Genomic DNA, 26,468 nt, shown 5'->3' with positions numbered 1-26,468 from the left:
TGCGTAGAGAGGGGGGGGGGACTTATGTGTGGTTGACATTGTTCCGAGCACAGCTAATGCCCATGCGTTGTATACATATATAAATAGATATAGATAGATAGATAGATAGATAGATAGATAGATAGATAGATAGATAGATAGATAGATAAATAGATAGATAGATAGATAGATAGATTATTTTGTTTGGTAATAAACAACGAAAAGAAATAGTGCTCGACGCTTTAATTTTTAAAACTAGGGTTAGGGTAACAATAGATAACTATAAAGCCCTCTATATTTATACAATTCTGGCACTAATTCAACATATACATATATTGATTCTTATTTACCTGATACACGAAATAATTGTTCAAAATTTTAATTTATCCGACATTTGGCTTGGAAGAAAAACGTCTCCAAAAAGTTCTACTAGACAGACACGAACAGACAGACAGAATTTATATACGCTTTCTACATTAACAACATCATCCAGTATAACTTTCAGGACAAGTTGTAGAAAAAAAAATCTAGTAACAAATATGTTATAACCAATTGTCTCTATTGGCAAAGAAAAAAACATTTAACACTACACATCTTGGATAAGATTTAATCATAAATAATAATATTGTTTATCTCACACACAAGGTTAAGGTGTAGCCTTTGACACAGCTACATGATTCTTAATATGTTAGACACCTTATTTATAGATTAGTTATTTAGCGACGCACCATAGAAGACGCATATTGAACGGGAGTAGTGACGTTTGGGATATGTTGGGTTAGAGACCGGAAAATCAGTTAGTGATAGAATCCTCTAGGGTAACGACGGGTTTAGTTGACAGAGACTTTTACTGTGGCCTTTTCTGAGAATAAACATAGGATAAATTGTTCGTCAGCGTTGACTACGTCTCGTTACTTGTTAAATAGATGTCTTGTTTATTCTGTATTGTTGATCAACTACACTGAATACACCCGAACAATAAAACTCAAACGCTTGCAGAGTAATTAATTGAAATTCAAGTCATCTAGAGTTGACCTCAAGACAGCCTGAACAAGCACATCACAGTTAAGGTGTAGCCTCTCACACAGCTACACGATTCTAAGCGTGGCGTCCAAATCGTACATTTTTTGTGTCTTCCTCCGCCTATGTTTAATAGAGAAGGTTTCCGTACCGTGCTTTCGTTAGACACTTAGAAAACCCATTTTAACTCCATTTGCCATTCAAACTCGATTTTCCATGGTAGGTGTCTTCCCTTGAATAGCGTGAATAACATGAACTAACGTCAACCGAAGTATAGAATGTATATAAGCTTTTATCCCACTTCCGTGTTGCCCTTTAGATGTTTAGTGGGTTGGAAAAAGAATATGAGACACATTTAGCTGTTACCTACAGTATGTTTAGAGAGCGATGTTCACTTAATAGAAACACTTGTTCATATTTTTAAAGGCATGTTGGCAGGGTGTGGATTTATCTTAACAGACAATAATGTGGTGGATACTCTTGATAACCATAGCTTCAGTGCAAAGCCAAGGTAAATGAATTAAATAGTTGGTAAAAGTTGGTAATAGTCCATAGTGTACATTTCTCCTCTTGTCGTAAGACGTTAATACATCGTACAGTAATGGAAATTAAATAAAACTCTTTTTCATTTCCATCATGGTATAAAAATAAACAGCTCATAAATATATATCCATTAGATTTGGGTCGACTGTTGCGTAAAATATGTACATATACAAATGTTGCTCATTTATTAATATTAAAAGTATTTGTAGAAAAATATTTAAAAAAACAAAAAAGCTACTTCAACCTGTAAAGTTGGTGGACGGGATTGTCTCCCCGAAATAAGGCTTAATGGTCACACGAAAGAGCCCTACGAGATGAGCCAAAGCCGATGTTGTATGACGGATGTGAACAACCCATTCAAAATAGATTTTTTGTTTAACATATAATTTCGATCTCTTCTATTTTATAACAAATAAAGTTTCAATGCATACATAATAAAGCAGCTTAATGTAAAATGTATCAAACCTGTCTAGAATCTTTTCAAAATGTATAATATCAAGATTTAAACGAAAGATGCCAATGCGAAATGTTCTCATTAGTATTTTTTATTCAGTAATTATAATAGATCTCAAGGCGCGGTGGCTGAGTGGTAAAGCCCTTTTCTCTTAACAGGGAGTTGACTTGCTCAAATCTTGGTGAAGACTGGGATTTTAATTCCAGGATCCTTATGGCGCCTCTGAGTCTACCCAGCTCAGTCTACTTGACATTAGTTGGGGGAAAAGTCACTGCTGGCTAAATGACACCCTCGTGGGCCACGAAAACATATGACCTTTATAAATAGATTAATTATTAACAGATTGTTTGAAAAAAAAACAGAAACAAAAAGAATGTAAGAACCACAGCACTAATTACATAAAAGCATAAGCTTTTAAGGACGATGTTCTTATTGAAGTGTCATGGTGTGTCTTTCATCAAAACTATTCATTATATTTTAGAAGTCAGTTATAGAGATCGGGTGTAAATCGAAAATGAAAAAAAAAAATGTACTGTTTCCTCGAGGCCTTAATTATATATGCTGTGTGTGCGTTTATACATAGGGCTAGGGTTTACTAGGCGATAGGGTTAGGGCAAAAAATGCTCCCCACCCCCTAAAAGATTCTGCTTATTGGTTAACCAAGGACGATTACTGGTATAAACATAACACAAGAATATTACCTGTGATACGATCAGGTGATTACTTGGGATAAAGCATTCCATAACCAGATATAAAATGACACAGTGTGGGGGAGGATTTAGTTCAGATCTGGCGGAAGGGGATCAGTCATGTGAGGATCGCCTTTACCGCCCCTCTACTTAGATCCGCCAGTGGTTACATGTGTCAGATAATCGCACACATTTTTAACCTTATCGTCACTTCAGTTACAACACTATTTTTATGGTATTGTTTTGTTTCATGCTTATTTTTTTATAACAGATTTTTGTCATCTACTCAACTATACGTCGTCATGTAAATATGCTTGCCGTTGCAAAGGATCATGTGACTCTAATGGTAACTGTATAGGATCGTCTTGCAGTGATGGATGGTTTGGTTCAGGCTGTCAGTACAGTGAGTATATTTTCCATACTGTGTTTTTAATAAATATTTATTCAATATAAAAGATCTATGGCCTCCTTCAGTCGCAAAAAATGAGATGAATGCCTGGCCATTAGCTTTGGTCGGAACAATGTTGCCCACACATCAGTTCCCCCCTCTCCTCGCAGCTGATGTATCCAAAGGAACGGCAGTGCCGATACTGTTTTGGGATCAGCGGCGTCGCAGGTTCTGCTATGGTGTAGCACTGGGTGCTGCAAACTGCCTTAGGGTAACCGGCTCCTCATTTTTCTTCAGGGCTGAAGCCTTTCCCATGATTGGGTATAGCTGCAAGGAAAAAGAAATTCAGAGTTTTCCTTTTCCTAGGTTGGTAGCCAGCCATGGCCAACGAGCCCCTCCTGCCCGAGTCGTACTGGTTAGGGCGCCAGTTACTCACCTTTGCTCCTTCTCCTTTTAGTGAGAGCAGTTCCGCCGGACTCAATATCTGAGCCACACGTGAAGGCCAGGAGTTGGACTGGTTGTCAGAGGCTATTTGAGACGCATGCCATTAAGAAGCATTTCCTAGGTAGTGGAGTGCTTACATCCATTACATAAAAGATACATCCGATTAAAAAAAACACAAATGATAGTAGGATAATATAAGATTTCGAATATGACTTTTTAATAATAATGAATAATGACATTGAATTCAATGACTTTCTAACAGAAACTAAAGTGGTGGCTATTGATATCTGTCACAAAGGTGGAATTATATGTACATATATATTATGTTATATTATTGAAGTGAAATATAATTATCAAATATCTGATGTAAGCCTCAGATTCTTTATTAGGGATGTTGTGGCTCTTCCGCGGTGTTGAATGTAATCAATGCAATGATCATGAGGTAACCTTCAACCAAATCAGGAACACCGGCGAAATGCCAAACAATCAATATAAGTAGTCGACGCTAGTATCAAACAATCATGAATACTTTAATACTTAAAAAGGGATCCGTCCAATGTCTTTCCGTAAATCCGTATATCTATTCTACTGCTTTACACGAAGCGTCTTCTTTTTAGCGTCACTTAGAGCGTTCTTGTTTTTTAACCAACTTTACGTCATTGTCGCTAAGTAAAACTTTACCCTATTCCCGAAACAAATAACTCTGAATACATGCCTAATCATGTCATAACACTGAACAAGCCCTCTATGTTATTTATGTCATGTTTAGCAGTATTCAGAGTTATATTTTCTAGTTTTACTTCTTTTTATAGGTTCAGAGATTCTTGAATGAAATTAGTATTACAACAAAGCCTGAAACGTATTGCCTAGCACTGGTTATTGTCTTTCCTTGTGTTTATCTCATTTTAAAATTAGCATCATAGATAGACATGAAGGAACCAAAATCCTGGACGGAAAAGATTCCTGCATTTTTTAGTACTATGAAAATTACTGTTTCGAAAAAATCATGCAGTTTACAGTTTTTTACTTCGACAATTATATTTTGCGACACTTTTTACAAATGCTATACCTTGCGGTCTAAGGGCAGATGATGATTGTACATCTGGTCTACGGCTAACGATGATGTCATGAGCCCAGCTCAAAGATCAACCATTATAGCTGGGTGGACTCAAAGATCTCGAAAAAAAAAATCCCAGTCTTCACCAGGATTCGAACCAGGACCCCTCGGAAACCAAGTGCCATACCGCTAAGCCTCTGCGCCTCCTAATGAAAGAAATGATTTATAAAATATCATACCGACATATTGGAGAATAATCTGAACACATAATAAAATAATTTTTAAAACATTACATAGCTTTACAGAACAATGGCTTTATACATTAACGATCAATTATTTTTTTAGGTGATGTTGTCATTAACGCAACGATACTACCTCAAAGTTTAGAAACTTTACGCTCCAACTCATCAAGACAAGATTGTGGTCAGCGAGTGGGTCCACTGTTTGTTTTATTGACTTGGAAAGTACCACTTCCATTTACATGGTTAAGGATCAAGCTATTAAATAAAAGTATTCTTTATTACATCTAATTCCATCGTCTATCTATCTATCTATCTATCTATCTATCTATCTATCTATCTATCTATCTATCTATCTATCTATCTATCTATCTATCTATCTATCTATCTATCTATCTATCTATCTATCTATCTATCTATCTATCTATCTATCTATCTATCTATTAATCTATCTGTCTATCTATCTATCTTTCTCTCTCTCTCTCTCTGTATATATTATATATATATATATATATATATATATATATATATATATATATATTTATTTATTTATATATATATATATATATATATATATATATATATATATATATATATATATATATATATATATATATATATATATATATATATATTGTTACGAATCTCCCGGACCGCCGTCGATCCTTCCCTAACCGCCGTGTTGACACTCGTCTCGGCTGACAGTCGTAACTCGTCACGGTTGACCGCTCGTCCAGCGCTGGCCTGGGGCGATTTGCGTCGGCTGACTACACACACACCACTACCCCCATCTGTGCCACTACCAGGTTTATAACACTGCCCCCTCCTTAGATCTGTCCGTCCCGGACAGGATCAACATCATGACATTGGCTGTAAAGTTTCATCGCTGCAGGCGAGGGTCGATCAGTGGCAGTTGGCTTGCCTTTTGAGCTTGATGGAGCCATCCATGTTGCAGTCAGCTTCTTTCTTCTCCTCCAGTTGGCCTTTACCTGTTTGCCTCGACGTCGTGCTTTCATCGCCACCCATGTTGAATTTAGTAAACGTTTTCTTCTTTTCCTCCAGTTAGCCTTCATCTGGTTGCATTGATGTCGTGAGCGCATTGTCATCCATGTTGCACTCAGGAAAAGTCGCCTTCTTCTTCTTCTCCGCCAGTTGGTCTTCATGTGGCTGCAGTTATTTCTTGGTTGAATCACCATGCACGTTGGACTACGCAAACGCCGCCTTCTTCTTTTCCTCCAGTTGATCGTCCTCTTGTTTCAGTGACGTTTTGGTTGCATCGCTCTCTTGTCTGTCGGTACTGAGGATAGCCACTTGACACATGGAGAGGTATAGGATGTAAGGGCAGGGATTACCAAGATTGTTGACCAAAGAGGTGGCTTCATAGGTCTTTGCGAAGAAGGACTGGGATGGGCTTCAAATCCAAAGGACAGGGAATTGTGGGACAGGTCATCATCTTCAGCCTTGTCTGGAGGGCATGCTTTTGGGGCAGGTTGGTAACACTCCTCGTGCAAAGGTCCCTTGTTTTCGGCTTCAGGCTCCATTCGGCTTTCTTCACCACCATCAGGACCTCTCTCTCTCGTCTCAGTCACGGGCCAATCGCTTGTTGGTTTCAGACCCTGTCGATTACTTTCGTCTTTCAAATGTCCATCAACGTCAACTTCAGACTGCCTTGGGTTCTCTTTACCACCTTCAGGACTTTCCTCTCCAGTCTTGGCAGCTGGACCAACGTCTGTTAGGTTCGGACCTGGCTGGTATCTCTCGACTTGCATATGTCTCTCAACGGCTTCGTCAGGTTTCAATGGGTCCTCGTGATCACCACCAAGGCTCCGCTCTCTGGTTTTAGCATCTGAACGAGCGTCTGAGATGATGATTCTCTCCTCCACAGCAGGTATGCGTTGGTTCATAGCGGCTATCTTGGTGTTCATGGCATCTATCTTGGAATTGATCTGTTAGGTTCTACTTCAAAAAGATATGTGTCCGGATCTTCTTTTTCTTCCAAAATGTCATCTCCTAGGCGTGCTTGTAAGGTTTCTTTATTTCCGCTCGTTTTCAGATCTCGATCACGGAGTTTTTGCTTCAGTTCTCTGAATTCAAGTTCGTACAGCAGTTTCAGACGAGCCATAGTAGATCCGATCCAATCCGATTCCAATCCGATCCCACTTCTGACACCAGTGTTACGAATCTCCTGGACCGCCGTCGATCCTTCCCTAACCGCCGTGTTGACACTCGTCTCGGCTGACAGTCGTAACTCGTCACGGTTGACCACTCGTCTAGCGCTGGCCTAGGGCGATTTGCGTCGGCTGACTACACACACACACACCACTACCCCCATCTGTGCCACCACCAGGTTTATAACAATATATATATATATATATTGTTACGAATCTCACTATCCAGGCTCTCTGCAAACTGCATCATACACCAGCAACTTAAAGAGCTTGACAACTCAGGGCTCCAAAGTAACGTAACACTTTAATAGTTGAATAAATAACAGCCAATACTGTACAATTGGCTACACGTACACTGTACAAATATCTCTCCGATAACACTGTTCCGCCGTATCAACTCTTGCACTGGCCTCTCCGTCTCGTTCCGGGCTTGCACTGGGTTCAACAGTTCAGGACTGACTTCACACACTAGGCTCGTTGTGTCGGACTCGATCGCAGACCAAAATCAAGACGCCAGTCGTCTCAACTGTACTTGACAGTACTCCGCACTGAACCGTCGTAATGCTCCGTACAAAACCTTTTCTAGGTGGTCAGATGACTACAACTCTCGTGACGCTCCTGAGCTCTGTTTACGATGTCGATCCTTCCCGAACCACCATGTTGACACTCGTCTCGGCTGACCGTCGCAACTCGTCACGGTTGACCGCTCGTCTAGCGCTTGCCTGGGGCGATTTGTGTCGGCTGACTACACTCACACCATTACCCGTCTCTGTGCCACAACCAGGTTTATAACAATATATATATATATATATTGTTTGATTTCGAAATAAGGGAATAAATGCTACATAATGATATATATATATATTTATATATATATATATATATATATATATATATATATATATATATATATATATATATATATAAATTACCTCCCCTTATAACATATTGACACGTTGCACTTCCCATTGACGATTAAGTTGAAATTTTTATAGTCGATAACAATACACGAATCTATCTAGAAATAGACAATTTAGTACTAATTTAATTACTTTTGTTTTTTTAACAGAAAGGGAGATACGCCGCAAAATTTTCAGATAGATAGATAGATAAATAGATAGATAGATAGATAGATAGATAGATTTGTTTGTGTGTTTATAAGCTTGATATTCAAATATTCATTGAAATCGATTAAACAGGTACTCATCTGTTAAATACCTTTAGGTATGTATTTTTTTTTCCACAGCCACCTATAGAAACATTACTTTGAGTTTAAACAATGCACTTTGTCAAAAGACGAAAATCTTTTCTGTGGACGATACAACGCTGGACATTGCTTGTGATGCCAACGTTTCCATGACAACATTAAAACTTGAAGGAGACGTTGTAGGGAGTATTTGCACTCTGTTTGTCAGTGGAGGTAACACAAAAGTCTTTTTTTTTCACAGTTTTCTTCTTAGATTATTACTCACTTTTTAAAACAGCAGAAGGAAATATATTAACTCTGAAGGTACATTGAGATACATTTTTACGAAACTAATACAAACTCATTATGTCTGTCCGTCTTTCTGTCTGATACAAAGTTTGAAAATATTTTTTTTTTCCATTTTCCCATTTTCGGATCAAAAGTAAAACATTATACAGTTATCCCATGAACCTGACGAGACATGAATCAATCAAAAATAGTATAACATTATTGAATTGATTTTTGATGAATAATTGTCTTGTTTGATTTCGAAATATAAGCTACTTAAAGAGAGATGTGTATATATATATATATAATGGGAGAAGAACGTGTCAAAACGTAATAACAACCTTAATAATAATTACATATATACATATCATGGGCGTAGCCAGGGGGGGGTTCTTGGGGTTCAAACCCCCCCCCGAAATGAAATCCCCCCCCTAAGGGGGGGGGGCACGGAATTAAGTGACTGATTTTTGCTTTCATTTTGTTTATTTTAGGTGAGATTTTAATACTAAATCATCACTTACCACAGCACAGCCGAGGCAGTTTTGAGTTAAAAACCCTCTACCAGGGGGCTTTGAGTTTAAAACCCCCTACAGGGGGTTTTGAATTTTAAACCCCCTACCAGAGGTTTTTGCAGTTAAATCCCCCTCTTCTATAAAACAAAACACAAAAAAATGCAAACAACAATCCCCAAATTCCAACTGCACAGTTGAGGAAGATTTTGATTTTAAAACCCCATCCAAAATTTACGATAACCCCATCTTCAATATAAAAAAAGGAAATTACACACTCAAAATTCTATGAGCGTAGCCAAAGGGGTTTTGAGTTTAACCTCCCTCCCCCTTTCAGTTGGGGTTTGAAGCTAAAAAGTACCTCTTCAATATAAAAAAAAAAGCAAATTACACACTATAAAATCTATGAGCGTAGCCAAAGGGGTTTTGAGTTTAAATCCCCCTCCTCCAGATGGCTTTTTCTTTAAAGTTTAAAACCCCTACAGATGGTTTTCAGTTTAAAATTCCCCTACAGAGCGTTTAGAGTTGAAAACCTCTTTCTTCAATATTATTTTAAAGCAAACTACAGTCACCAAATTCTTTGATCGTAGCTAAATGGGGTTTTGAATTAAAAACAAAACAAAAAAAAAACCCAGAGATTTTTTAGTTTAAAACCCCTCAACAGATGATTTCACGAAAAAACTTTCCTTTTCCATATAAAATCTAAGCGAAATACAGGCATGTAATTCCAAGAGCGTAGTCAAGAAAGGTTACAAATTTCTACCAGTTGCTTGGGCTCCATTAATTAAATGTGAATAGTCTTCTGCCGAAATTGAAAATCATTAAATGTGTCTCAACAAAGATGGCTAAGACAGATTTTAGGAGTCAGTCATAGAGATCGGGTCTAAATCAAAGAAATCATATGCCGAACTGGGAGTCGAATCCTTAGTAAGGTTATGACAGAGCATCGCATGAGGTTTTGCGGGACATGTTCTCCGACAAAATGAATTACGCTAAATAAGAGTTGCGGAAACAGCTTGCCGGAAAATGCGACGAACGGCGCGAGAGGGTCTAAGTCAGTAAGAATAGCACATTAGGTTTTTGAAATATGCATTTTGTTGGCTTTCAATACCAGAAATAGTGCGCTGCGAACTCCCCCAGACCCCCTTGCTAGCAAGGGCGGGGAGTCTACAATAAACAATAAACGTCTTCCGAATGGGTCAGAATGTATATATTTTTTTTTCGCGCGGGGGGGGGGGGGAGGTCGGGGGGGGGATTTCCGGGGGGGGGGGGGATCCCAAAACCCTCCCCGAAAAAAAATCCTGGCTACGCCCATGATACATATATATATATATATATATATATATATGTATAAAGGCCTGTTATTGCGTTTTAACACATTGTTCCCCTACTTCTCATTGTTCAATGAAGTTGAAATTTTGCATAATTATTTATAGCTAAAAATATACACGAACCAACGAGAAATTAACCATTTAGTACTAATTTAATTGATTTTCGTTTTTATAGCACAAAGAGAGATAAACCGCGTAATTTTCTGAAAAATGGTAGTTGTTAGCGTTTTCTTCCCTTAGATAAGCTTTGTTTATTTTTTAAAATCATTTTCTTCATTCTATTATTTGTTGGATTGGTTTTTATGTTGTTTATTTTGTATGTATACAGTGTATAGGCATTCAAACGAACGGAATAGCCTGTACAGACTGTACAACGTACAAATTAAGAATTAATGCATTAGTTAGCATCCCAAACTAATTTTGATAAAGAGACAAGGGCTTAAGACACAAGCAATAAAATAACACCCATGAAATCGTTCACCTGGTTTCTCATGACGATAAGAGAGAAATAAAAATCATTTCGCATTTCCGAAAATGGAAAGCTTATGAAAACACTCACTCAATATGAAAATAGCCTGAAAAAGATTAAGTTCATTTATTAATCTCTGAACCTAAAAAAAAGAATTACCAGCTAGAAAGTAAAACTCTGGGATCCGCTTAACAACACTTTGCGTCACGGGTGAGCAACCTATTTCCATCGAGGGCCGCATAATAACATTTTTGGGAATGGAGGGCCGCATATATGTATATATAAATATATATATATATATATATATATATATATATATATATAAATATATATATACACTCACAACTTAGAGAAAAAAAAAAACAACTAGATGTCTGTGTCTTTAAATTAAAACTGGTAAAGTCATTGGCAAATAACAAACCCCATTAGGGCAGTTGTTTGTGACAAACATCTATAAAAAAGCTAACAAGATCCTCGAAATAAAGAATCACCCTTTGTGCCAGAATTTTGTGATTTTAACATCACAAAAGAGATACAAGACACCGATAGCAATGACAAACAGACACAAACACTCTTTTGTTCCCCTGGCAATCAAATCATTAAATAAGAACAATCTGGTATAAACTTTGTCACATGTAAATTATGAGTGAGTCTGGTGTGAATGTACACTTTGGTTTCTTATAGTTATAATGTTTTTTTGTTTCGTGTAATGTACTAATTGTAAGACAAATTAAAGATTATTATTATTATTATTATTATTAACATGTTAATTATTAAATGATAAATAATTTCTTTTTCAGGTCGTAATTTTGCTCTCTTTCAACAAACTTCTCAATCATCAAGCTATTATTCAGATGGCTTTAATGCAAAGTTTGCTGTTGATGGTAGAATCATACCATCATGTTTATTGGGTGGTTGCAGTCATACACACAGATGGGATAGTAATCCAACGTGGACAGTGTACTTTGATCAACGAGTCCAAATTAATAAATTTGTGTTATATAATAGAAGTGAGTTTTAAGGCAGCAAGAATTATTTGTAATAAGTCTCTTCATCATTCTTTTCCTTGTTCTTTCTCTCTGTCTCTCTCCCTTTCTCTCTCTCTCTCTCTCCCACTCTCTCTCCCTCTCTTTTTTTCCTTTTGTCTCTCTCCTCTGTCTCTTTCTCTCTGTCTCTACCTTCTCTCTCTCTCTCTCACTCTCTATTTAATTATATTATCTCTCTAATCTCTCTATTACTCTGTCTCTTTCCTTTCTCTCTCTCTCTCTTTCTTCTCTCTCTCCTCTCTCTCCCTCTCTCTCTCTTTCCTTCTATCTCTCTTTCTCTCTGTCTCTTCACTCTCTATGTCCTTTTCTCTCTCTTTATCTCTTTCTCTACCCTCTCTCTCTTTCCTTCTCTTTCTTCTCTCTCTCTTTCTCTCAATCTCTACCTTCTCTCCCTAACTCTTTCTCCCCCGCTCTCTTTCCTTTTCTCTTTCCTTCTCTCTCTCCTCTGTCTCTCTTTCTCTGTCTCTATCCTCTCTTCCTCTCTCTCACTGCCTCTATCTTTCTCTCATTCTCTACTCTCTCTCCTTTCTCCCTGTCTCTCCCTCTCTCTCTTCCCTTTTCTCTATCTTCTCTCTCCCTTTATCTCTCTATACTCTCTTTCCTTCTCTCTTTCCTTTTTGTCTCTCACTCTCTCTCACTCCCTCTCTCCTTCTCCCTCTCTCTTTCTTTCTCTCTCTCTCATCTCTCTGTATCTCTCTGTCTCTACCCTCTCTCTCTCCGTCCCTCTCTTCCTTCTTTCTCCCACTCCCACTCCCTCTTTCCTTTTCTTCCTCTCCCTCACCCTTTCCTTCTCTGTCCTTTCTCTTTCTCTCTGTTTCTACCCTCTCTCTCTCTCTCTTTCCCACTCTCTCTTACCTTCTCTCTCTCTTTTCTCTCTTTCTCTACCCTTTCTCTTTTTCTTTTCTCTCTCCCTCTCCCTCTTTAATTCTCTCTCTCCCTCTCTCTCCTTCACCCTCTATCTCTTTCCTATTCTCTCTTCCTCTCTCTCTCCATCTCCCTCTTTCTCTTTCCTTTTATCTCTCCCCCTGTCTCTCCCTCTCCCTCTTTCCTTCTCTCTTTTCCTGTCTCTCTCCATCTCCCCTCTCTCTTTCTTTCTTTCTTTTTCTCCTCTTTTCCTCTCTTTCTTTCTCTCTTTCCTCTCTCCCTCTCTCTCTGTCTCTACCCTCTCTCTCTCTTTCCTTCTCTTTTTCTCACTCTCTCTGTTCTTCTTTCCTTCTTAATGAAGACATCTTACACGTTGGTCTGTGTACTATCAGCCACTTGTGGTGCATGATGACATTCATTGAATACATTTTGGACCTGCACTTTCTACATGATGTGAAACTCATATCTCTTTCATTGGAAGGACTACAGAAGCTTCTGTATTCTCTGGCAGCTGCTTGTCAAGAGTTTAGCCTTACTATAAGCCTCTCCAAGAGCTCCAAGATCCCGGCGCAACACGACTCAGAAATACCAGTGGAAACTACGTTCAAGGGCCCATAGACTATAGCCTATAGAGATGTCTGCAAGAAGACATGAGAACCACAGGCATCAAAGAACGTATCTGGGAGGAAATAGCCCAAGAGAGGAGTCCAAGGAGTGAGACAAGAGCAAAAGAAATGAAGCGGCCTTAGTCAAGAGATAGAAAAAAAAATGCTGCCCTCTCAGCTACCCCTAAAACAGATGCATACACACGCACGAACTTTTGCTTCAGAGTTAGCTTGACTGGCAACACTAGGTTCTGCCCGCAAAACTTAAACCAGTGACTCATCAGGGCGCATTAATTGTCTTTCGAGACAGAAAGAGTCATATATAAAGAGGCATACATATATATACCTCTTACACAGTGGCGTAGCTACCCATCTGAGAGTGGTGCGGGCCGCACGAGGCATCCAGTATTGAGGGGCATCAAACTACGGATAAATTTTCTTAATAAATCAATGCATTATGCATACATAAAAAAGACAAACTACTGAATTTGAAATGTTTACTAGAAATTAATTTACTTTGCTCATTCTTATCTTATCTTATATAATACAGACGTTACTTCAAAAAAGAAGATGATTACGTCCTACGCGTCATGCATTTAGTCATGCATATTAACCAATGACTTGAATTCTGCCAAGTCACTGGTTTTCCTGGCTAGCTCAGGCAACCCATTCCATGCTCTAATAGCACTAGGGAAGAAGGAGTATTTGTACAAATCGGTCCTAGCATTTTGTTAATCCCCTATGTTCTTTCTTAAATTAAACGTAAGCTGTTAACCAGGTTCAATAAAGTTGACTATAGATTTTTTTCAATCTTTGAAGGCAACGCACTTTTAGACGCCCACTTTCTTTTGGGGCACATTTGGTTACTCCAAAGCTCAGTTCGCAGGTTTCATCTTAACTTATTGTAATATTGCATGATAATATGACAAATATTTTTCGATTTTTTTTTCAGTTCTCCTGACATTACAAAACTGGACCAATAATGACGGGGTACAAACTCTGTATTCTTTCATTGACATCATTTTAATTTATTACCTTCTCTAACCATTCTCTGAAATTGGCTGGAAGTCAGGCTGAAGCTGAAATCTATTCAGTAACATTTTTCGGTACACTGGACCGTTTACACATCTTTTTTATCGACTTCAGCACACCTCTATGACACCCTCAACAAAATAACTGAAATAAGCCTTAAGCGCTTGGTTATAACGTGCTGGTCGAAAAAAAGTCATTTCGCATTTTTATTTAGAAGTGGGGGGGGGGGGGCATCACGAGGAGCTTTCTCTGGGCATTATATTATTATTATAGCTCTTATATAGCGCTACTTTCATGTTTATAGCATGCTCAGAGCGCTTTTGGTCCAATCTCATTTGTGGACCAGTGGGGAGGAGGGGGTATCTAAGAGTTGGTTTTCCGTGCTGCCTTTAGGCGCTCAGTAAACACAACTCTGCCCGAGTCGGGTATCGAACCTCGAGCCCCTTCTAGGTAGCCAAGCCAAGCGCACTTGGCCTCTCGACGACCACGCTTCCCACCATATACCCTAGCTACTCCACTGCGCCTTAAGGGAATACCAGCTGAAGTAAATGTTCCAGACTTAGAATGTCTTGAGCTCCAAACCAAATTTGATTATTAGATAATAATAATTTTAAAAAAGTATACGGCCTGTTAAACAATAGTTTTCCTAGTGTGGCTAATTAACGATATACAAAATTTCAAATTTTAAGATTAAATCATTCGATATACTTGTCTCGGGTTTTGTCTATGAATTTGCAAGCTGAATTTTGTTTTCCAAAATGTCAAATTTACTCTTAAGAATATATAACCCAAGTTGGATTTAAATATCGTTTATTTTATAAAAATAAAATTATCCAATATAAAATTACATAGTCCATTTCTAAAAAGGTCTTCTTTTTTTTTAGTCGATGACAAACAAGAACGCTTGAAAGGTTTTCTTCTCGAAATGCTTGACAGCAGCAACTTGACCATATATAGCTATCAAAATAATTCAGAGCCAACGAGACTTGTTTACACAGTGTTAAACTTGAAGGCTGGTGCTGGAGCTGCAGTTCGAATCAGTCAGAAAAATATAATTGGTTCAGACTCCGTACCGTTTGTCACTCTCAATGAATTTGAAGCGTTTGGAGGTAAAACAATTTCTTTTCTTAAAAAAAATACTAAGTATTTTATTTATTACTAGCCGGCCCGCGGCGTAATATACGCCGCTATTTTGCAGAGCCAGCCATAGGGTACTGTAACCTATGCAAGGCAGTGGGCCCCACACTTTGATAGGACCCGCGCTAATTCAAGGTGTAAAATATTAAATTAAACCATTGTATAACTTATAACATATTCCCGCGGCCTCCTGATTTACCAGCTCCTAGAAATCTACTGAAATTGCAAAAAAGTACGAAAAAATCCTAGAAATCTTCGAAAATTATTAAAATCTTTTGAAAACTCATACAAATCTCCTTAAATATATAGAAAAAAAATTGTCATTTTGGGGTGTCATTTAACATAGAAAACGCCAATCCTACGCGCGATAAAAAAAACAGCATTATGCAATACCCGTAATTGTGGAATCTGGCGAAAGAAGCTTTTCGCGCCACAAACTACTGAAGAATAACTTGAGGTCAACAATTCTCGTAGATTGATTGAAACATTTGGTAATTCTTGCTATTGAGCGTAATCTATGCTGGAAACATAATTTTTATGATATACTGTATGACTTTGCTACACGCAAGGCTCGTAAAGGTATTCTGTAAGTAGTAAAAAAGAATGAATTTTTGAAGAATGAATGCATAGACACATTTATTTTCTAATACGAACTCTTAATTTTCACTTATTATCCAAACTTGGCCCCAGCAAATGGGTATGTCCGGCCCTGCTATTTAGTGAAAACAGAGTAGATGACTTGTTCCTCCCCCCCCTCTGTTTTTACGTGGGGTAACTCTAATACGATTTGCGGGAAGAGTGATCTTTCCTTTACTTCTTGGTGTCCAAACTGTTGAGCCATAAAGAGTATTATAATATATATATATATATATATATATATATATATATATATATATATATATAATATTATATTATATTATATTATATATATATATATGGAGAGAGAGAGAGAGAGAGAGAGAGAGAGAGAGAGAGATTAGGTAGAATAAAGAAAACGTGTTTGAGACTAACAGTGGTTTGAAAGAGGTGAATTTATAATGCTTCAACAGAGAGGTCAGATATGAGTATTAAGAAATCGCTCTAAAACCTTGGTATCTATCGGGGCAGATGTACAAATTATTTGTTTATCTGACTAACAGTTAACGAAGGTGTCATATGGGCAGTACAACGACAAACTGCCTTTACTTCTTAGATATATGTCATGTACATATTAAGGTTGTGTAGAATGGGGGTAGTATGATTGCTAGCCAAGAATTTGTTTCTTTAACAATTACACAATCTGCTTTCCTATTAAATCCTCTGTCGTATCAATGATCACTCAAGACATAGTGAAACTATATATATATATATATATATATATATATATATATATATATATATATATATAACTATATATATATATATATATATATATATATATATATATATATATATATATATATATATATATATATATATATATATATATATATATATATATATATATATATATATATATATATATATATATATATATATATATATATATATATAACTAGTCGACAGGCGGCCTAGCATATGCCGCTATTTTGCAGGGCCGGCCTTAGGCTATTGCAACCTATGCGACCGAAGTGGGCCCCGCACTTTCATAGGACCCGCACTTTCATAGGTGTATAAATTATTAATTTAAACCATTTTATAACTTAAAACAGATTTCCCGCGCCCTCCTGTCGATTAACCAGGATCTCCTGAAAATCTCCCGAAATTACAAAATATACGAAAAAGTCCTTAAAATATACGGAAATATAGAGACAAAATTTGTCATTTTGGGGTGTCATTCAATATGGAAAACACCAAACCTACGCGCGATGAAAAAAAAAAGCCGGGGAATGAAGTGACCGGGGGATAACATGACCAGGTGATGAAATGACCCGGGATGAAATGACCGGGGATGAAGTGGCAGGGGATGAAATGTAGGTGCGAAATAAAAAAAAAATTAAAGGTATATTTCAAAATTACAAAAAAAATTTTTCAATTTCCTTTTCCGAAAAAAAATTATATAATATAAGATATAGCTAGCAAGACTAGTTTATCCTTACAAAGGACCTCGAGTAATATAACTTGTCTTATAAATAATTTTTATAGAATGTCTTCCTGGATTTTGGGGATTAAATTGTAGGAATGTCTGTGAATCTGCGTGCAGTTCGTCCTGTCATGCAGAACATGGAAAGTGTAACACACTGTGTATTGGTTACACGGATCCACCACAGTGTTCAATTGGTAAATTTGTGTTTTATTTCTCTTTGTTTGTTTGTCTTTTGTCGTCTTTACATCTTCTGCCCTGTAGACCACAAGGTCTGAAAAGCGAACTTTACTAACTTTTTACTGTAAGCCATTTAATTATGTATTTTTGACTTTTTATAAAAATAAATTCTATGATTAAATAGTTTTAAGACTAGTTATTCTTAATTATAAGAGTGCATTTCATATTCACCATGACCTTTTTTTCATTCTACTATATGTAGTGCGAAAAACGTGTAGATTTTTCGGTATCCTAAATATAATTATTAAAGATTTAATACACTTTCAAAGCTAAAAAAGTTCTTGACCATGATGAAAAATCCAATACTCATTCCACTAATGTTCAATGGAGTCCCGGCACCATCTTGTACGTAGATTTCAAGCGTTTGTGACCCCCAATAGGTTTTTCTTTTCGTGTTTGCTTCGGTACTTAGTCCGACAGGTCTTAATAAAAATCTACTAATTATATTCCCTCATTTTCTTTAGCCATAATTTTTTTTTAATTTAAGTTTTTAGTTAAGTGTTACTTTCGTGAGAAACATCTTTTTAGAATGCCTCTATTCCAGTGAGAACTTCATAGATCCTTGTTGGAACCGGGATACGGCTCCAACGATTTTTCCTATAAATTTAATCATTTATGGCTGAGAAAAGAATTTCTAGCTCGTTAGCTACACCGGGGACTCTCTAGTTTGACAGTTATAATTTTTTAAGTGTCCACACAGGCTTAAGCCACCCAGCGACTTAGAATTTTCTACGAAGTTAAGCCTTGAATAGAGTTGAAAAAAAAAAAAAAAGATTGCCGTTCGCGTCTTATGTAGAAATTAGCTGAACTGAATTTAGTTGTGCAAGCTCAGTAGATAGGGTCCTTGCACTTTTAAAGCATTACATGAAACATAGAGAATAAGAAATAGTTAACCACCGCCAGCTTCATAAAGGTGAAATTGATTTAAAAACTTACTTTTATCGTGTCCCAATAGACAAAAAAAACGGAGTTATCTTATCTTATCTTATATAATACAGACGGTACTTCAAAAAAAAAAAAAAGATGATTAAGTCATACGCGTCCTTGGGCTGTATTACCATTACAGTAGCGAACCTTTATTTCAAGACTAAAAAAACATTATTATACATTTTAAAAAAAACTCCATTATACAACTTTAATATTAAAAAAAATATATAAATTAAAAAAAAAAGTTTTAGGTCTAGCCGGATGTTAAACCCGTGCTTTGAATTTATATTCATACGTCTCTATCCACCAGGCCAGTAATTGTTTTATTGATTAAATGGCAATTTTATTATACAGACGTCTAGAACTAGATCAAATCTAAACAGCTGATTTTGAACTCTTAACGTCTAGGTCTAGATAAACTTTTAAATCTAGAATCTGAATATAATCTGTATTAGATTTAAGTCAAAATATAAGCAAAGCCTTGATACTCATTTAGAGACTGTTGTACAAATGCACTTTCTTCCCTAGTGCTTTAAGCGCATGACATAGTTTGCCTGAGCCAGCCAGGTAAACCAGTGACTTGGCAGAATTTATGTCATTGGTTAAAATGGATTTCTACAAGCTCGCACGTAATAATCTTTTTTGAAATAACGTCTGTTTATTATCTTATCTTAAAAAGCCGATGCGCAAAATTTTCATGCACATTAATTTATAAAGTTTTTTGAATCAGTAAAGCCTTACATTATAAAATTACCGAAAAAGCGACAGTCCTTTCAAGTCCTTACAAAACCTTTACTAGATATTGTAATAAACCTGGTGGTGGCACAGATGGGGGTAGTGGTGTGTGTGTGTAGTCAGCCGACGCAAATCGCCCCAGGCCAGCGCTAGACGAGCGGTCAACCGTGACGAGTGTCAACATGATGGTTCGGGAAGGATCGACGTCGTGAACAAAGCTCAGGAGTGTCACGAGGGATGTAGTCATCTGACCACCCAGAATGGTCGAGCGACGTTCTGTCCGGTTCTAGAAGGCCAGCAGGGACCCTATATAAAGAGCAAAGGTATCAGAGACCAGGCAGTCACAACTTCCCGATCTACAGTTCGTTACAACGGCTCAGTACAAGTCCGAGAAGTAGTCCTTAAGGGACTGCAGGCACGACATGGCCTAAATTGTGCCGATGTGCCTCAAATCCAAAAAAAAACAAAAAAAACAAAAAAAACAAAAAAAAAAAAAAAACAAGTCCGAGACGAGACAGAGAGACCAGTGCAAGAGTTTATACGGTGGAGAGATATTTGTACAGTTTTGTGTTACGTGCTGCCAAGTGTACAGTATTGGCTGTTATTTATTGACATTAAACTGTTACGTTATTTTGAAGCCAAGAGTTGTCAAGTTCTTTAAGTTGGTGGTGTCGTTTTGGTGCAATATGCAGTGAGCCTGGATAGTGAGATTCGTAACAATATGTTTTACAGTCAAAGGAGTTGAGGCGAAGGCTATTGACACTGTAGTCTTGCGAGCCTGGTTGAACAAACCGCTCTGTCTAAAAGAGGTCCAAGTCAATGTCTCTCACAATCTCTTAGACACTTTACAGAAATCTTCTTTTAATTCCTATTTAACCACTTCCTCCGGCGATCGTTTTCAAACAAAGGCTGCGATGACTCAGTGTAGCGTACTCGGGGGTGTTTGATCTAGACCTAGATCTAGTTCTCTAGCCAAATTTAAATTTATTACTAATTTTTATTTGAATAATTATAACATTCTAACCAGAGTTTTCTCTATGTGGCCAACACGCAAGTAGTTAATTTCTCAGCGATGTACATCAACTGTTGAACTTTTAGTAAAATAGTTTGATTCGTTTTTCTTTAAGAACAGCTTCCAGGTTCCAACTTCCGCCCACTCTTCAGTTTCCAGGTTTCTGACTTGAATAGAGGTATTGTAACACATGCATAATACGTGAATAACACACTGTTAAAAACATCAAAGAGAATTTATTCAATTAGCTTGTCAAGAAAAAAATAAAATTATATGTATTGAATAGTAGCTATTTGTCTATACAATCCTAACCTAGAATCTGATCTTCACGAGTGACTTCGATATAATGAGATATTTTAAATTGTGTATTTATTTAGCTAAAGCAGTAAACCAAATACTATCCAACAATTCACAGAATGTAAAGCTACACAATGGGGACCGAATTGTTTGAATCATTGCAGCGTCTCTTGTTATAATTCCTCCTGTGATAAACTCACTGGCTTATGTTTGTCTGGATGTCTGGGATATCAAGACTTTCCTTATTGCACTACAAGTAAGACTTATTATTATAATTTAATTAATTATAACATCAGTTAGCTGTTACCATATATTTATGTTGTTAAAATTACATAATAGAAAAAAAAATAAATATCCTTACAAGAAAATTGTCTTTGCGTCATGTCATTAAAAGCTGTCAAAATAAATACGTGCACCAACAATGTTAGCAAATAAATTCTCTTCTTGTATTATCCTACGCTTTATTTGGCTCGTGCCAGGATAGTAAATTGCTTTCGTTACTTTAATTATACTAGTTATAAATATAAAGAAATCATTAAACAAATACTTCGGAGCTAAACTATCTTTATTTTGAGGTAAGGAACAGTAAGGAACCCCTTTCTCACCTTCTCATGTCTATGTCAAAATGGTTAACAAGGGTTTAATGGGGCATGTTCTGAAAATTCAAAATCCTAGTTTTAACCGGGATTCGAAACAAAATCTGTCGGTTAGGAAGCTTAAGGCTTAACCACGCACCCACTGTTTTGTTTTTTGGTTTTTTTTTGCGTTTAAAATTTTACATTTCAGAATGTAACAAAGCTTACTCCGGTGTAAATTGTACCAACTCGTGTCCAAGCAATTGTTTAAACGCTACATGTGACTATATCACTGGAAAATGCTCAGACTGCACGCCTGGTTACACCGGGGACTATTGCAATAATCGTAAGTGCAAGGTAGATTTCAATGTAAAAATTGTTATACAAAAAGACAGATTTTAAAAGAAGACGCATGTTTTGTCCTCATATGATACAGCGAAAATTGGAGGTCTCAAAAGGGTTTGCGCAGTCACTTAAAATACTGCCCTCATTCTTTAACATGGTACTCGAAGACATTAAATTATAAGTTAAAAAGCATCAATTTCATAACTAAATGCAATCAAATAAATGTTTTGATATACAGGTCATTATTATTAAATTTTTGTTTTATAGTTTTTATAATTGAAAAGTTTTATGTTATCCACAATGTCTAGCCTGTGTAGCTTTCTAATTTCGTATATTCTATAAAATATGTGTATCGTATATGAATGTTTAACATATATAATTTGTGTTTGTCATAGAATTTAAATAATAACAACGTATAAAAGACTCTAACATTCCCCCACCACTACGCCCCTTTGATTTGGTCCCAGGCTTCAAGATAGTGTTTACTTTGCCTTGGACACCTATACCTTTTATAACTTCGTTTAACCCCTGAATTCGATTATCAGTATCACTTAATTACCAACCCCTTCCACCATACGCCTAAGGTAAGAAGTCCTGTATACAATCTCTAGTATTCATCGACCATTCAGCCATTTTTTTTAAATATTTCAAAAGATCTCTGATGAGTTTCGACAGGAGCTCTTTTCGTTATTGCATCCTGCGCATCGAACACTTACGTAATATTTTGGCCAGACCATCCCTTCCCGTTTTAACTCTCAGGTAACAGATTTTTGGCCCTACATTTTATTACGTTGAATTATAACGGCCCGCTCATATCAACCTCCCACACAAAAACACATTTCTCTAGACATTAAATTAGAGATTTACTTTTCTAGCTTTTCCCATTACCACCCTTTAAAAAAAAAGGGATATACATCAAATCGATAACTTTTCTTATGCTTCGTAATTCAATATTTAAGTATTTCATAGTCTTTTTCTATGACCTTTTTTTTATCACTCTGACCTGGTAACTCTCTCTCAGCCAAGAATTCTATTTGTTTTTTTTTTTTATTTTTTTCATTCACAATTAATAGACAAAATAATAAAGTTAAATCTACATTTCATTTCGTTTATATACACTTTTACAGCAAAATCACATATTTAGACATTTCGGTTTTATAGTACCAAACAATAATATTTTATACAGTGTCTACAAAAGAAAGTTTTGGGCTAAGAAGAAATGCACCCACAAAAAATAAATCATATAGTACTAAAAACGGAATTAAGTTTAACTCTTCCTCTCCGTAATTATTTATCACATTCTGGAGGAATTTACGCTGGTATCGTTAGTTAGGAGAGAAAGAGTTAATGTTGTTCATTTTAATATGCCGGCTTTAAATTGCGAATAATTTTTTTTCGCTAAATTTGACTAAAGCGGTTCCAATTGTAAAAAGGTGCTTAGTTTTTTTTAGGCACGGAAGATAACAGCTGGTTATATTTTCGTATTTTGTCGTCCACGGTAAGTGTGAGAATCAGTGATATTACAGTACGTGAATGTTTTGGAGTGTGTGTGTGAGTTTCTATGGTGACAGTGAGAAGAAGTTAGAGATTGGTTGGTGGCAATGCAGTGTGAATGACGCAAGATAAGCGTATTATTACTCAGCGGTCTTAGGTAGGACAGACGACTTCAGAATGCTAAGAGTGAAAATGACATGTTTTTGTAGTGAGTTAAATTTCTTTTTCAAAATATCACTTTTATAGTATTACTAACGTGCACTAGATTTATTTATTCCATCTCAAGTTAAATTTGGGCCTATATTGTATAATCAAATGTATATTTAGTATTGTTTATAAAGAAATTATTCAATGCATTTCACATTTTACTCGTTACAATATAACACACAGTTTGGTGCTACCAGTCAAAGATTTTAAACAACTATTAATTAGGGCCCTAAAGAATATGAAATAGATTACCGAATATATTTTTAATTTTTAAAAACTATAAATACTTCCATAAGCGTGTTTCGCAACATGTTTTGGTTCCAACCACAAGGGGACGTGTTCTATACAGTGTTCTCAGTGTATTTGTGACTTGACGGTCCTGCATTCCAGGATTTAAAGGCAACTTTGGTGATATAAGTAAGTGAACAATATCATTGTTTTATACATAAATGTTTTTAAAAAAAAATGAAATTACGAAACTACTAATAGAATGTAAATTTTAACACTATTTTTTGTACATAAACATTGTAAGTATAAATGTAAATTTATTCTCCTAATAATATGATAACATAAGGAAACAGAACTGTTTAACAAGATCTTATTCACTCTTCTATATTTTATTAAAATATGGAATTGAAGCTAGGTGCTGAAACAAATGTGATACATACATATATTAGACATAAATGGATAGCAGCACCAGGGACCAAGTTTTAAGAGAGAAAGTAGTGGATTAAAATACTACGAAAATAAGGGAATGCGCCGACCGAGGCTCGAACCTTTGACTCTGGATTCGACACCAACGCCAACCTAACCCGTAGACCATCGGAATGTCCAAAAAAATCATTCTTCTGATCCAGAGTCATCGCTAGGCTGTGGTGTCGAATCCAGAGTCAAAGGTTCGAGCCTCGGTCGCTTATTTTCGTAGCATTTTAATTCACTACTTTCTCTCTTAAAAAACTTGGTCCCTGGTGCTGTTATTTATTTATGTCTAATATATGTATGTATTGTATTAATTAAATATTTTAATTCTGTTATGGGGTTTGTTCTTAGTTGTAATCAAACAATGTATGGGAAGCATCGTAACGGTACATTTTTTAATATCTATCTATCTATCTAATGTCAGTGTTTCAGTTTATTTATCTTAATAAAAAAAAAAAAAAACTAATGCAATCTTATTATTATTATTTTTGTTGTTTAGTGTTTTATAAGATTTAATGGACACACAATTTCTGAATATATTTTGATTGAAAATATACCAAATTTTATTGTTACATTTTAATTACAAACACAACTCCTTTTTTATTTATTTAATATTCTAAGCAAGTATGGATAAATTTGACTAACAGATAGTTAAAAAAAATACCCAAAGCTAATAATTGAAAGTTAGGTTTAAACCTCAAAGATGTGTAAACTATGTTGTTTATATATATATATATAGAAAAGAAATAACGAAACTTGTACAAAGGGTTAGTGTTGGAGTACTCTTGGTTTTAAATAAATTGCGAAATTTTATTTTTTTCACTGGTAATTTTTGTATTTCTCTATTTTATTTGGGGACTACCAAATTCACCAAGCCTAGGGCCTTTTATCGTCTTATGACGGCCCTGCTATCGTGGTCCAACTGAATGTGTAAACTAAATGTATTTTTAATTCTGATCAGCCCTAGTTTAAAAAGATAAAAAAAAACATCTCAAAGGGAATGAATTTCTTCAATTTTGATACTGTTTTTTAAAAAAAATCACATTACGTCTTTGTCTGGTCTTAACTAGGCCAACACACATTTCGTAGTAATACTAGCTTTTCTATTACGACAACTTGTTGTTAAATAGAAAGTTAGATCATTATAAAAAAGAAGGAAGTTGGACTGGTAAAGAATGATTCATACAAGATACTTTTACCAAGCGGTGTATCAAAATAGCTGCTATAATTTTAAACAATTAGACACTTCTCATTTCCTGATGAAGAGAGTCACTTACATGGAATCATTAACAAGCGAAAGTTTAGCAAACGTGAAAAAGAAATGAAACAAGTGTCAACAAGAGTTGGTGAAATATGTATATAATTACGTAGGCGGCACTAGTAAATGCTAGAGTATTGGACATCATAGTATAATTGTACTAAAAATGGGCGTAGACAGGGAGGGTTTTCGGGTTTCAAACCCCCCTCCCTAAATGAAATTCCCCCCAAAGGGGGGGGGGGAGAATTTTGTGACTGCTTTTTTTTTTGCTTTCTTTTTACCTTACTATTTCCTTTAATTTTCTTCATTGTAGGTGAGATTTTAATGTACATTAATTACTTTCTCCAGCCCAACAAAGGGGGGGGGGTTCTGAGTTTCACATGCCCCCACGTTGTTTTAAGGATAATATCTGCCTCTTCAATACAATAAAGCATAACTCTATGACCGTGGCCAAGAGAGATTTTGAGTTTAAAACCCCATGCCAGCGGGTTTCAATGTTAAAAACACCCTCACTTCAATATAAAACTAAAGCTACTATAGTCATCAAACTCTATGAACGTAACCATGGAGATGTTAGAGTTTATCTCCCCTCTAGAGAGGTTGGAAGTTTTAAACTCCCTCTAGATGGTTTTGACGTTAAAACTCCTCTATTTCCATAAAATGTCTTCACCACGATTCAATCCAAGAAAAACGATTTGGGAGCCAAGCGCTTTACCTCTCAGGCACCGAAGAGTTTGTTAATTCATTTCTGTTCAATCTCAACAGATGGCTACTTTATGTGTAATGAATTTTAAATTAAATATAGAAGAGTTTTTAAAATATAAAATTATATATTCTTCATTTTTTAAGTTTTTTTGGTTGTAATATTAAAAAGTAGGATCTTCTTTTTAAGTAATTGGACCTAATGTTTTGTATATTATCATAGCATTTACCATAAAAAGTGGGCCTGAAAAGAATCCACAACTTGTTACTGCTATGGGCAGGTCACGTCTGCAGAATGGAGGACTCAAGTAACACTAAACAAATCCTGTAAGGTTACTTAAAGAAAAAGGAAGTTCTCACAAGGTGGACACAGAAAACGATTCAGGGGCAACTGCAAAGCTTCTCTAAAAGCCTTCACTATTGTTCCAGCCATCTGGGACACGGAAGTACATGACAGAGCATCATGG

General features: G+C 36.1%; 1 protein-coding gene across 2 annotated transcripts; it reads left to right on the top strand.

The window, feature by feature from the left end:
* Positions 1 to 1,339: 1,339 nt before the first annotated feature.
* On the top strand, positions 1,340 to 24,457 carry LOC106072979 (uncharacterized). 2 transcript variants are annotated; one of them, XM_056029057.1, is made up of 10 exons: positions 1,340 to 1,510; positions 3,014 to 3,088; positions 4,920 to 5,084; positions 8,228 to 8,401; positions 11,565 to 11,774; positions 15,196 to 15,420; positions 17,573 to 17,707; positions 20,840 to 20,977; positions 21,508 to 21,642; positions 23,639 to 24,457. In XM_056029057.1, exons 1-10 carry the CDS (start codon positions 1,465 to 1,467, stop codon positions 23,737 to 23,739), a joined length of 1,404 nt encoding a protein of 467 aa, XP_055885032.1. In that variant the 5' UTR covers positions 1,340 to 1,464; the 3' UTR covers positions 23,740 to 24,457. The 2 variants fall into 2 exon arrangements, with proteins under 2 accessions (XP_055885032.1, XP_055885031.1); XM_056029056.1 differs by having other exon boundaries at positions 2,957 to 3,088.
* The last annotated feature ends 2,011 nt before the right edge of the window (positions 24,458 to 26,468 follow it).

Source organism: Biomphalaria glabrata, chromosome 5, assembly GCF_947242115.1.
Source record: "Biomphalaria glabrata chromosome 5, xgBioGlab47.1, whole genome shotgun sequence".
NCBI classification, from domain to species: domain Eukaryota; kingdom Metazoa; phylum Mollusca; class Gastropoda; family Planorbidae; genus Biomphalaria; species Biomphalaria glabrata.
The sequence above is the reverse complement of the archived record's forward strand: the minus strand, read 5'-3'. Positions and strand labels throughout refer to the sequence as shown.

Excerpts from the sequence above, each read along its gene's own strand:
- LOC106072979 (XM_056029056.1), top strand. The coding sequence starts at position 1,465 with ATGTGGTGGATACTCTTGATAACCATAGCTTCAGTGCAAAGCCAAG. Across the intron at positions 3,089-4,919 it reads TGGTTCAGGCTGTCAGTACA|GTGATGTTGTCATTAACGCA; the intron begins GTGAGTATATTT and ends TTATTTTTTTAG. Across the intron at positions 17,708-20,839 it reads TCCACCACAGTGTTCAATTG|AATGTAAAGCTACACAATGG; the intron begins GTAAATTTGTGT and ends AACAATTCACAG.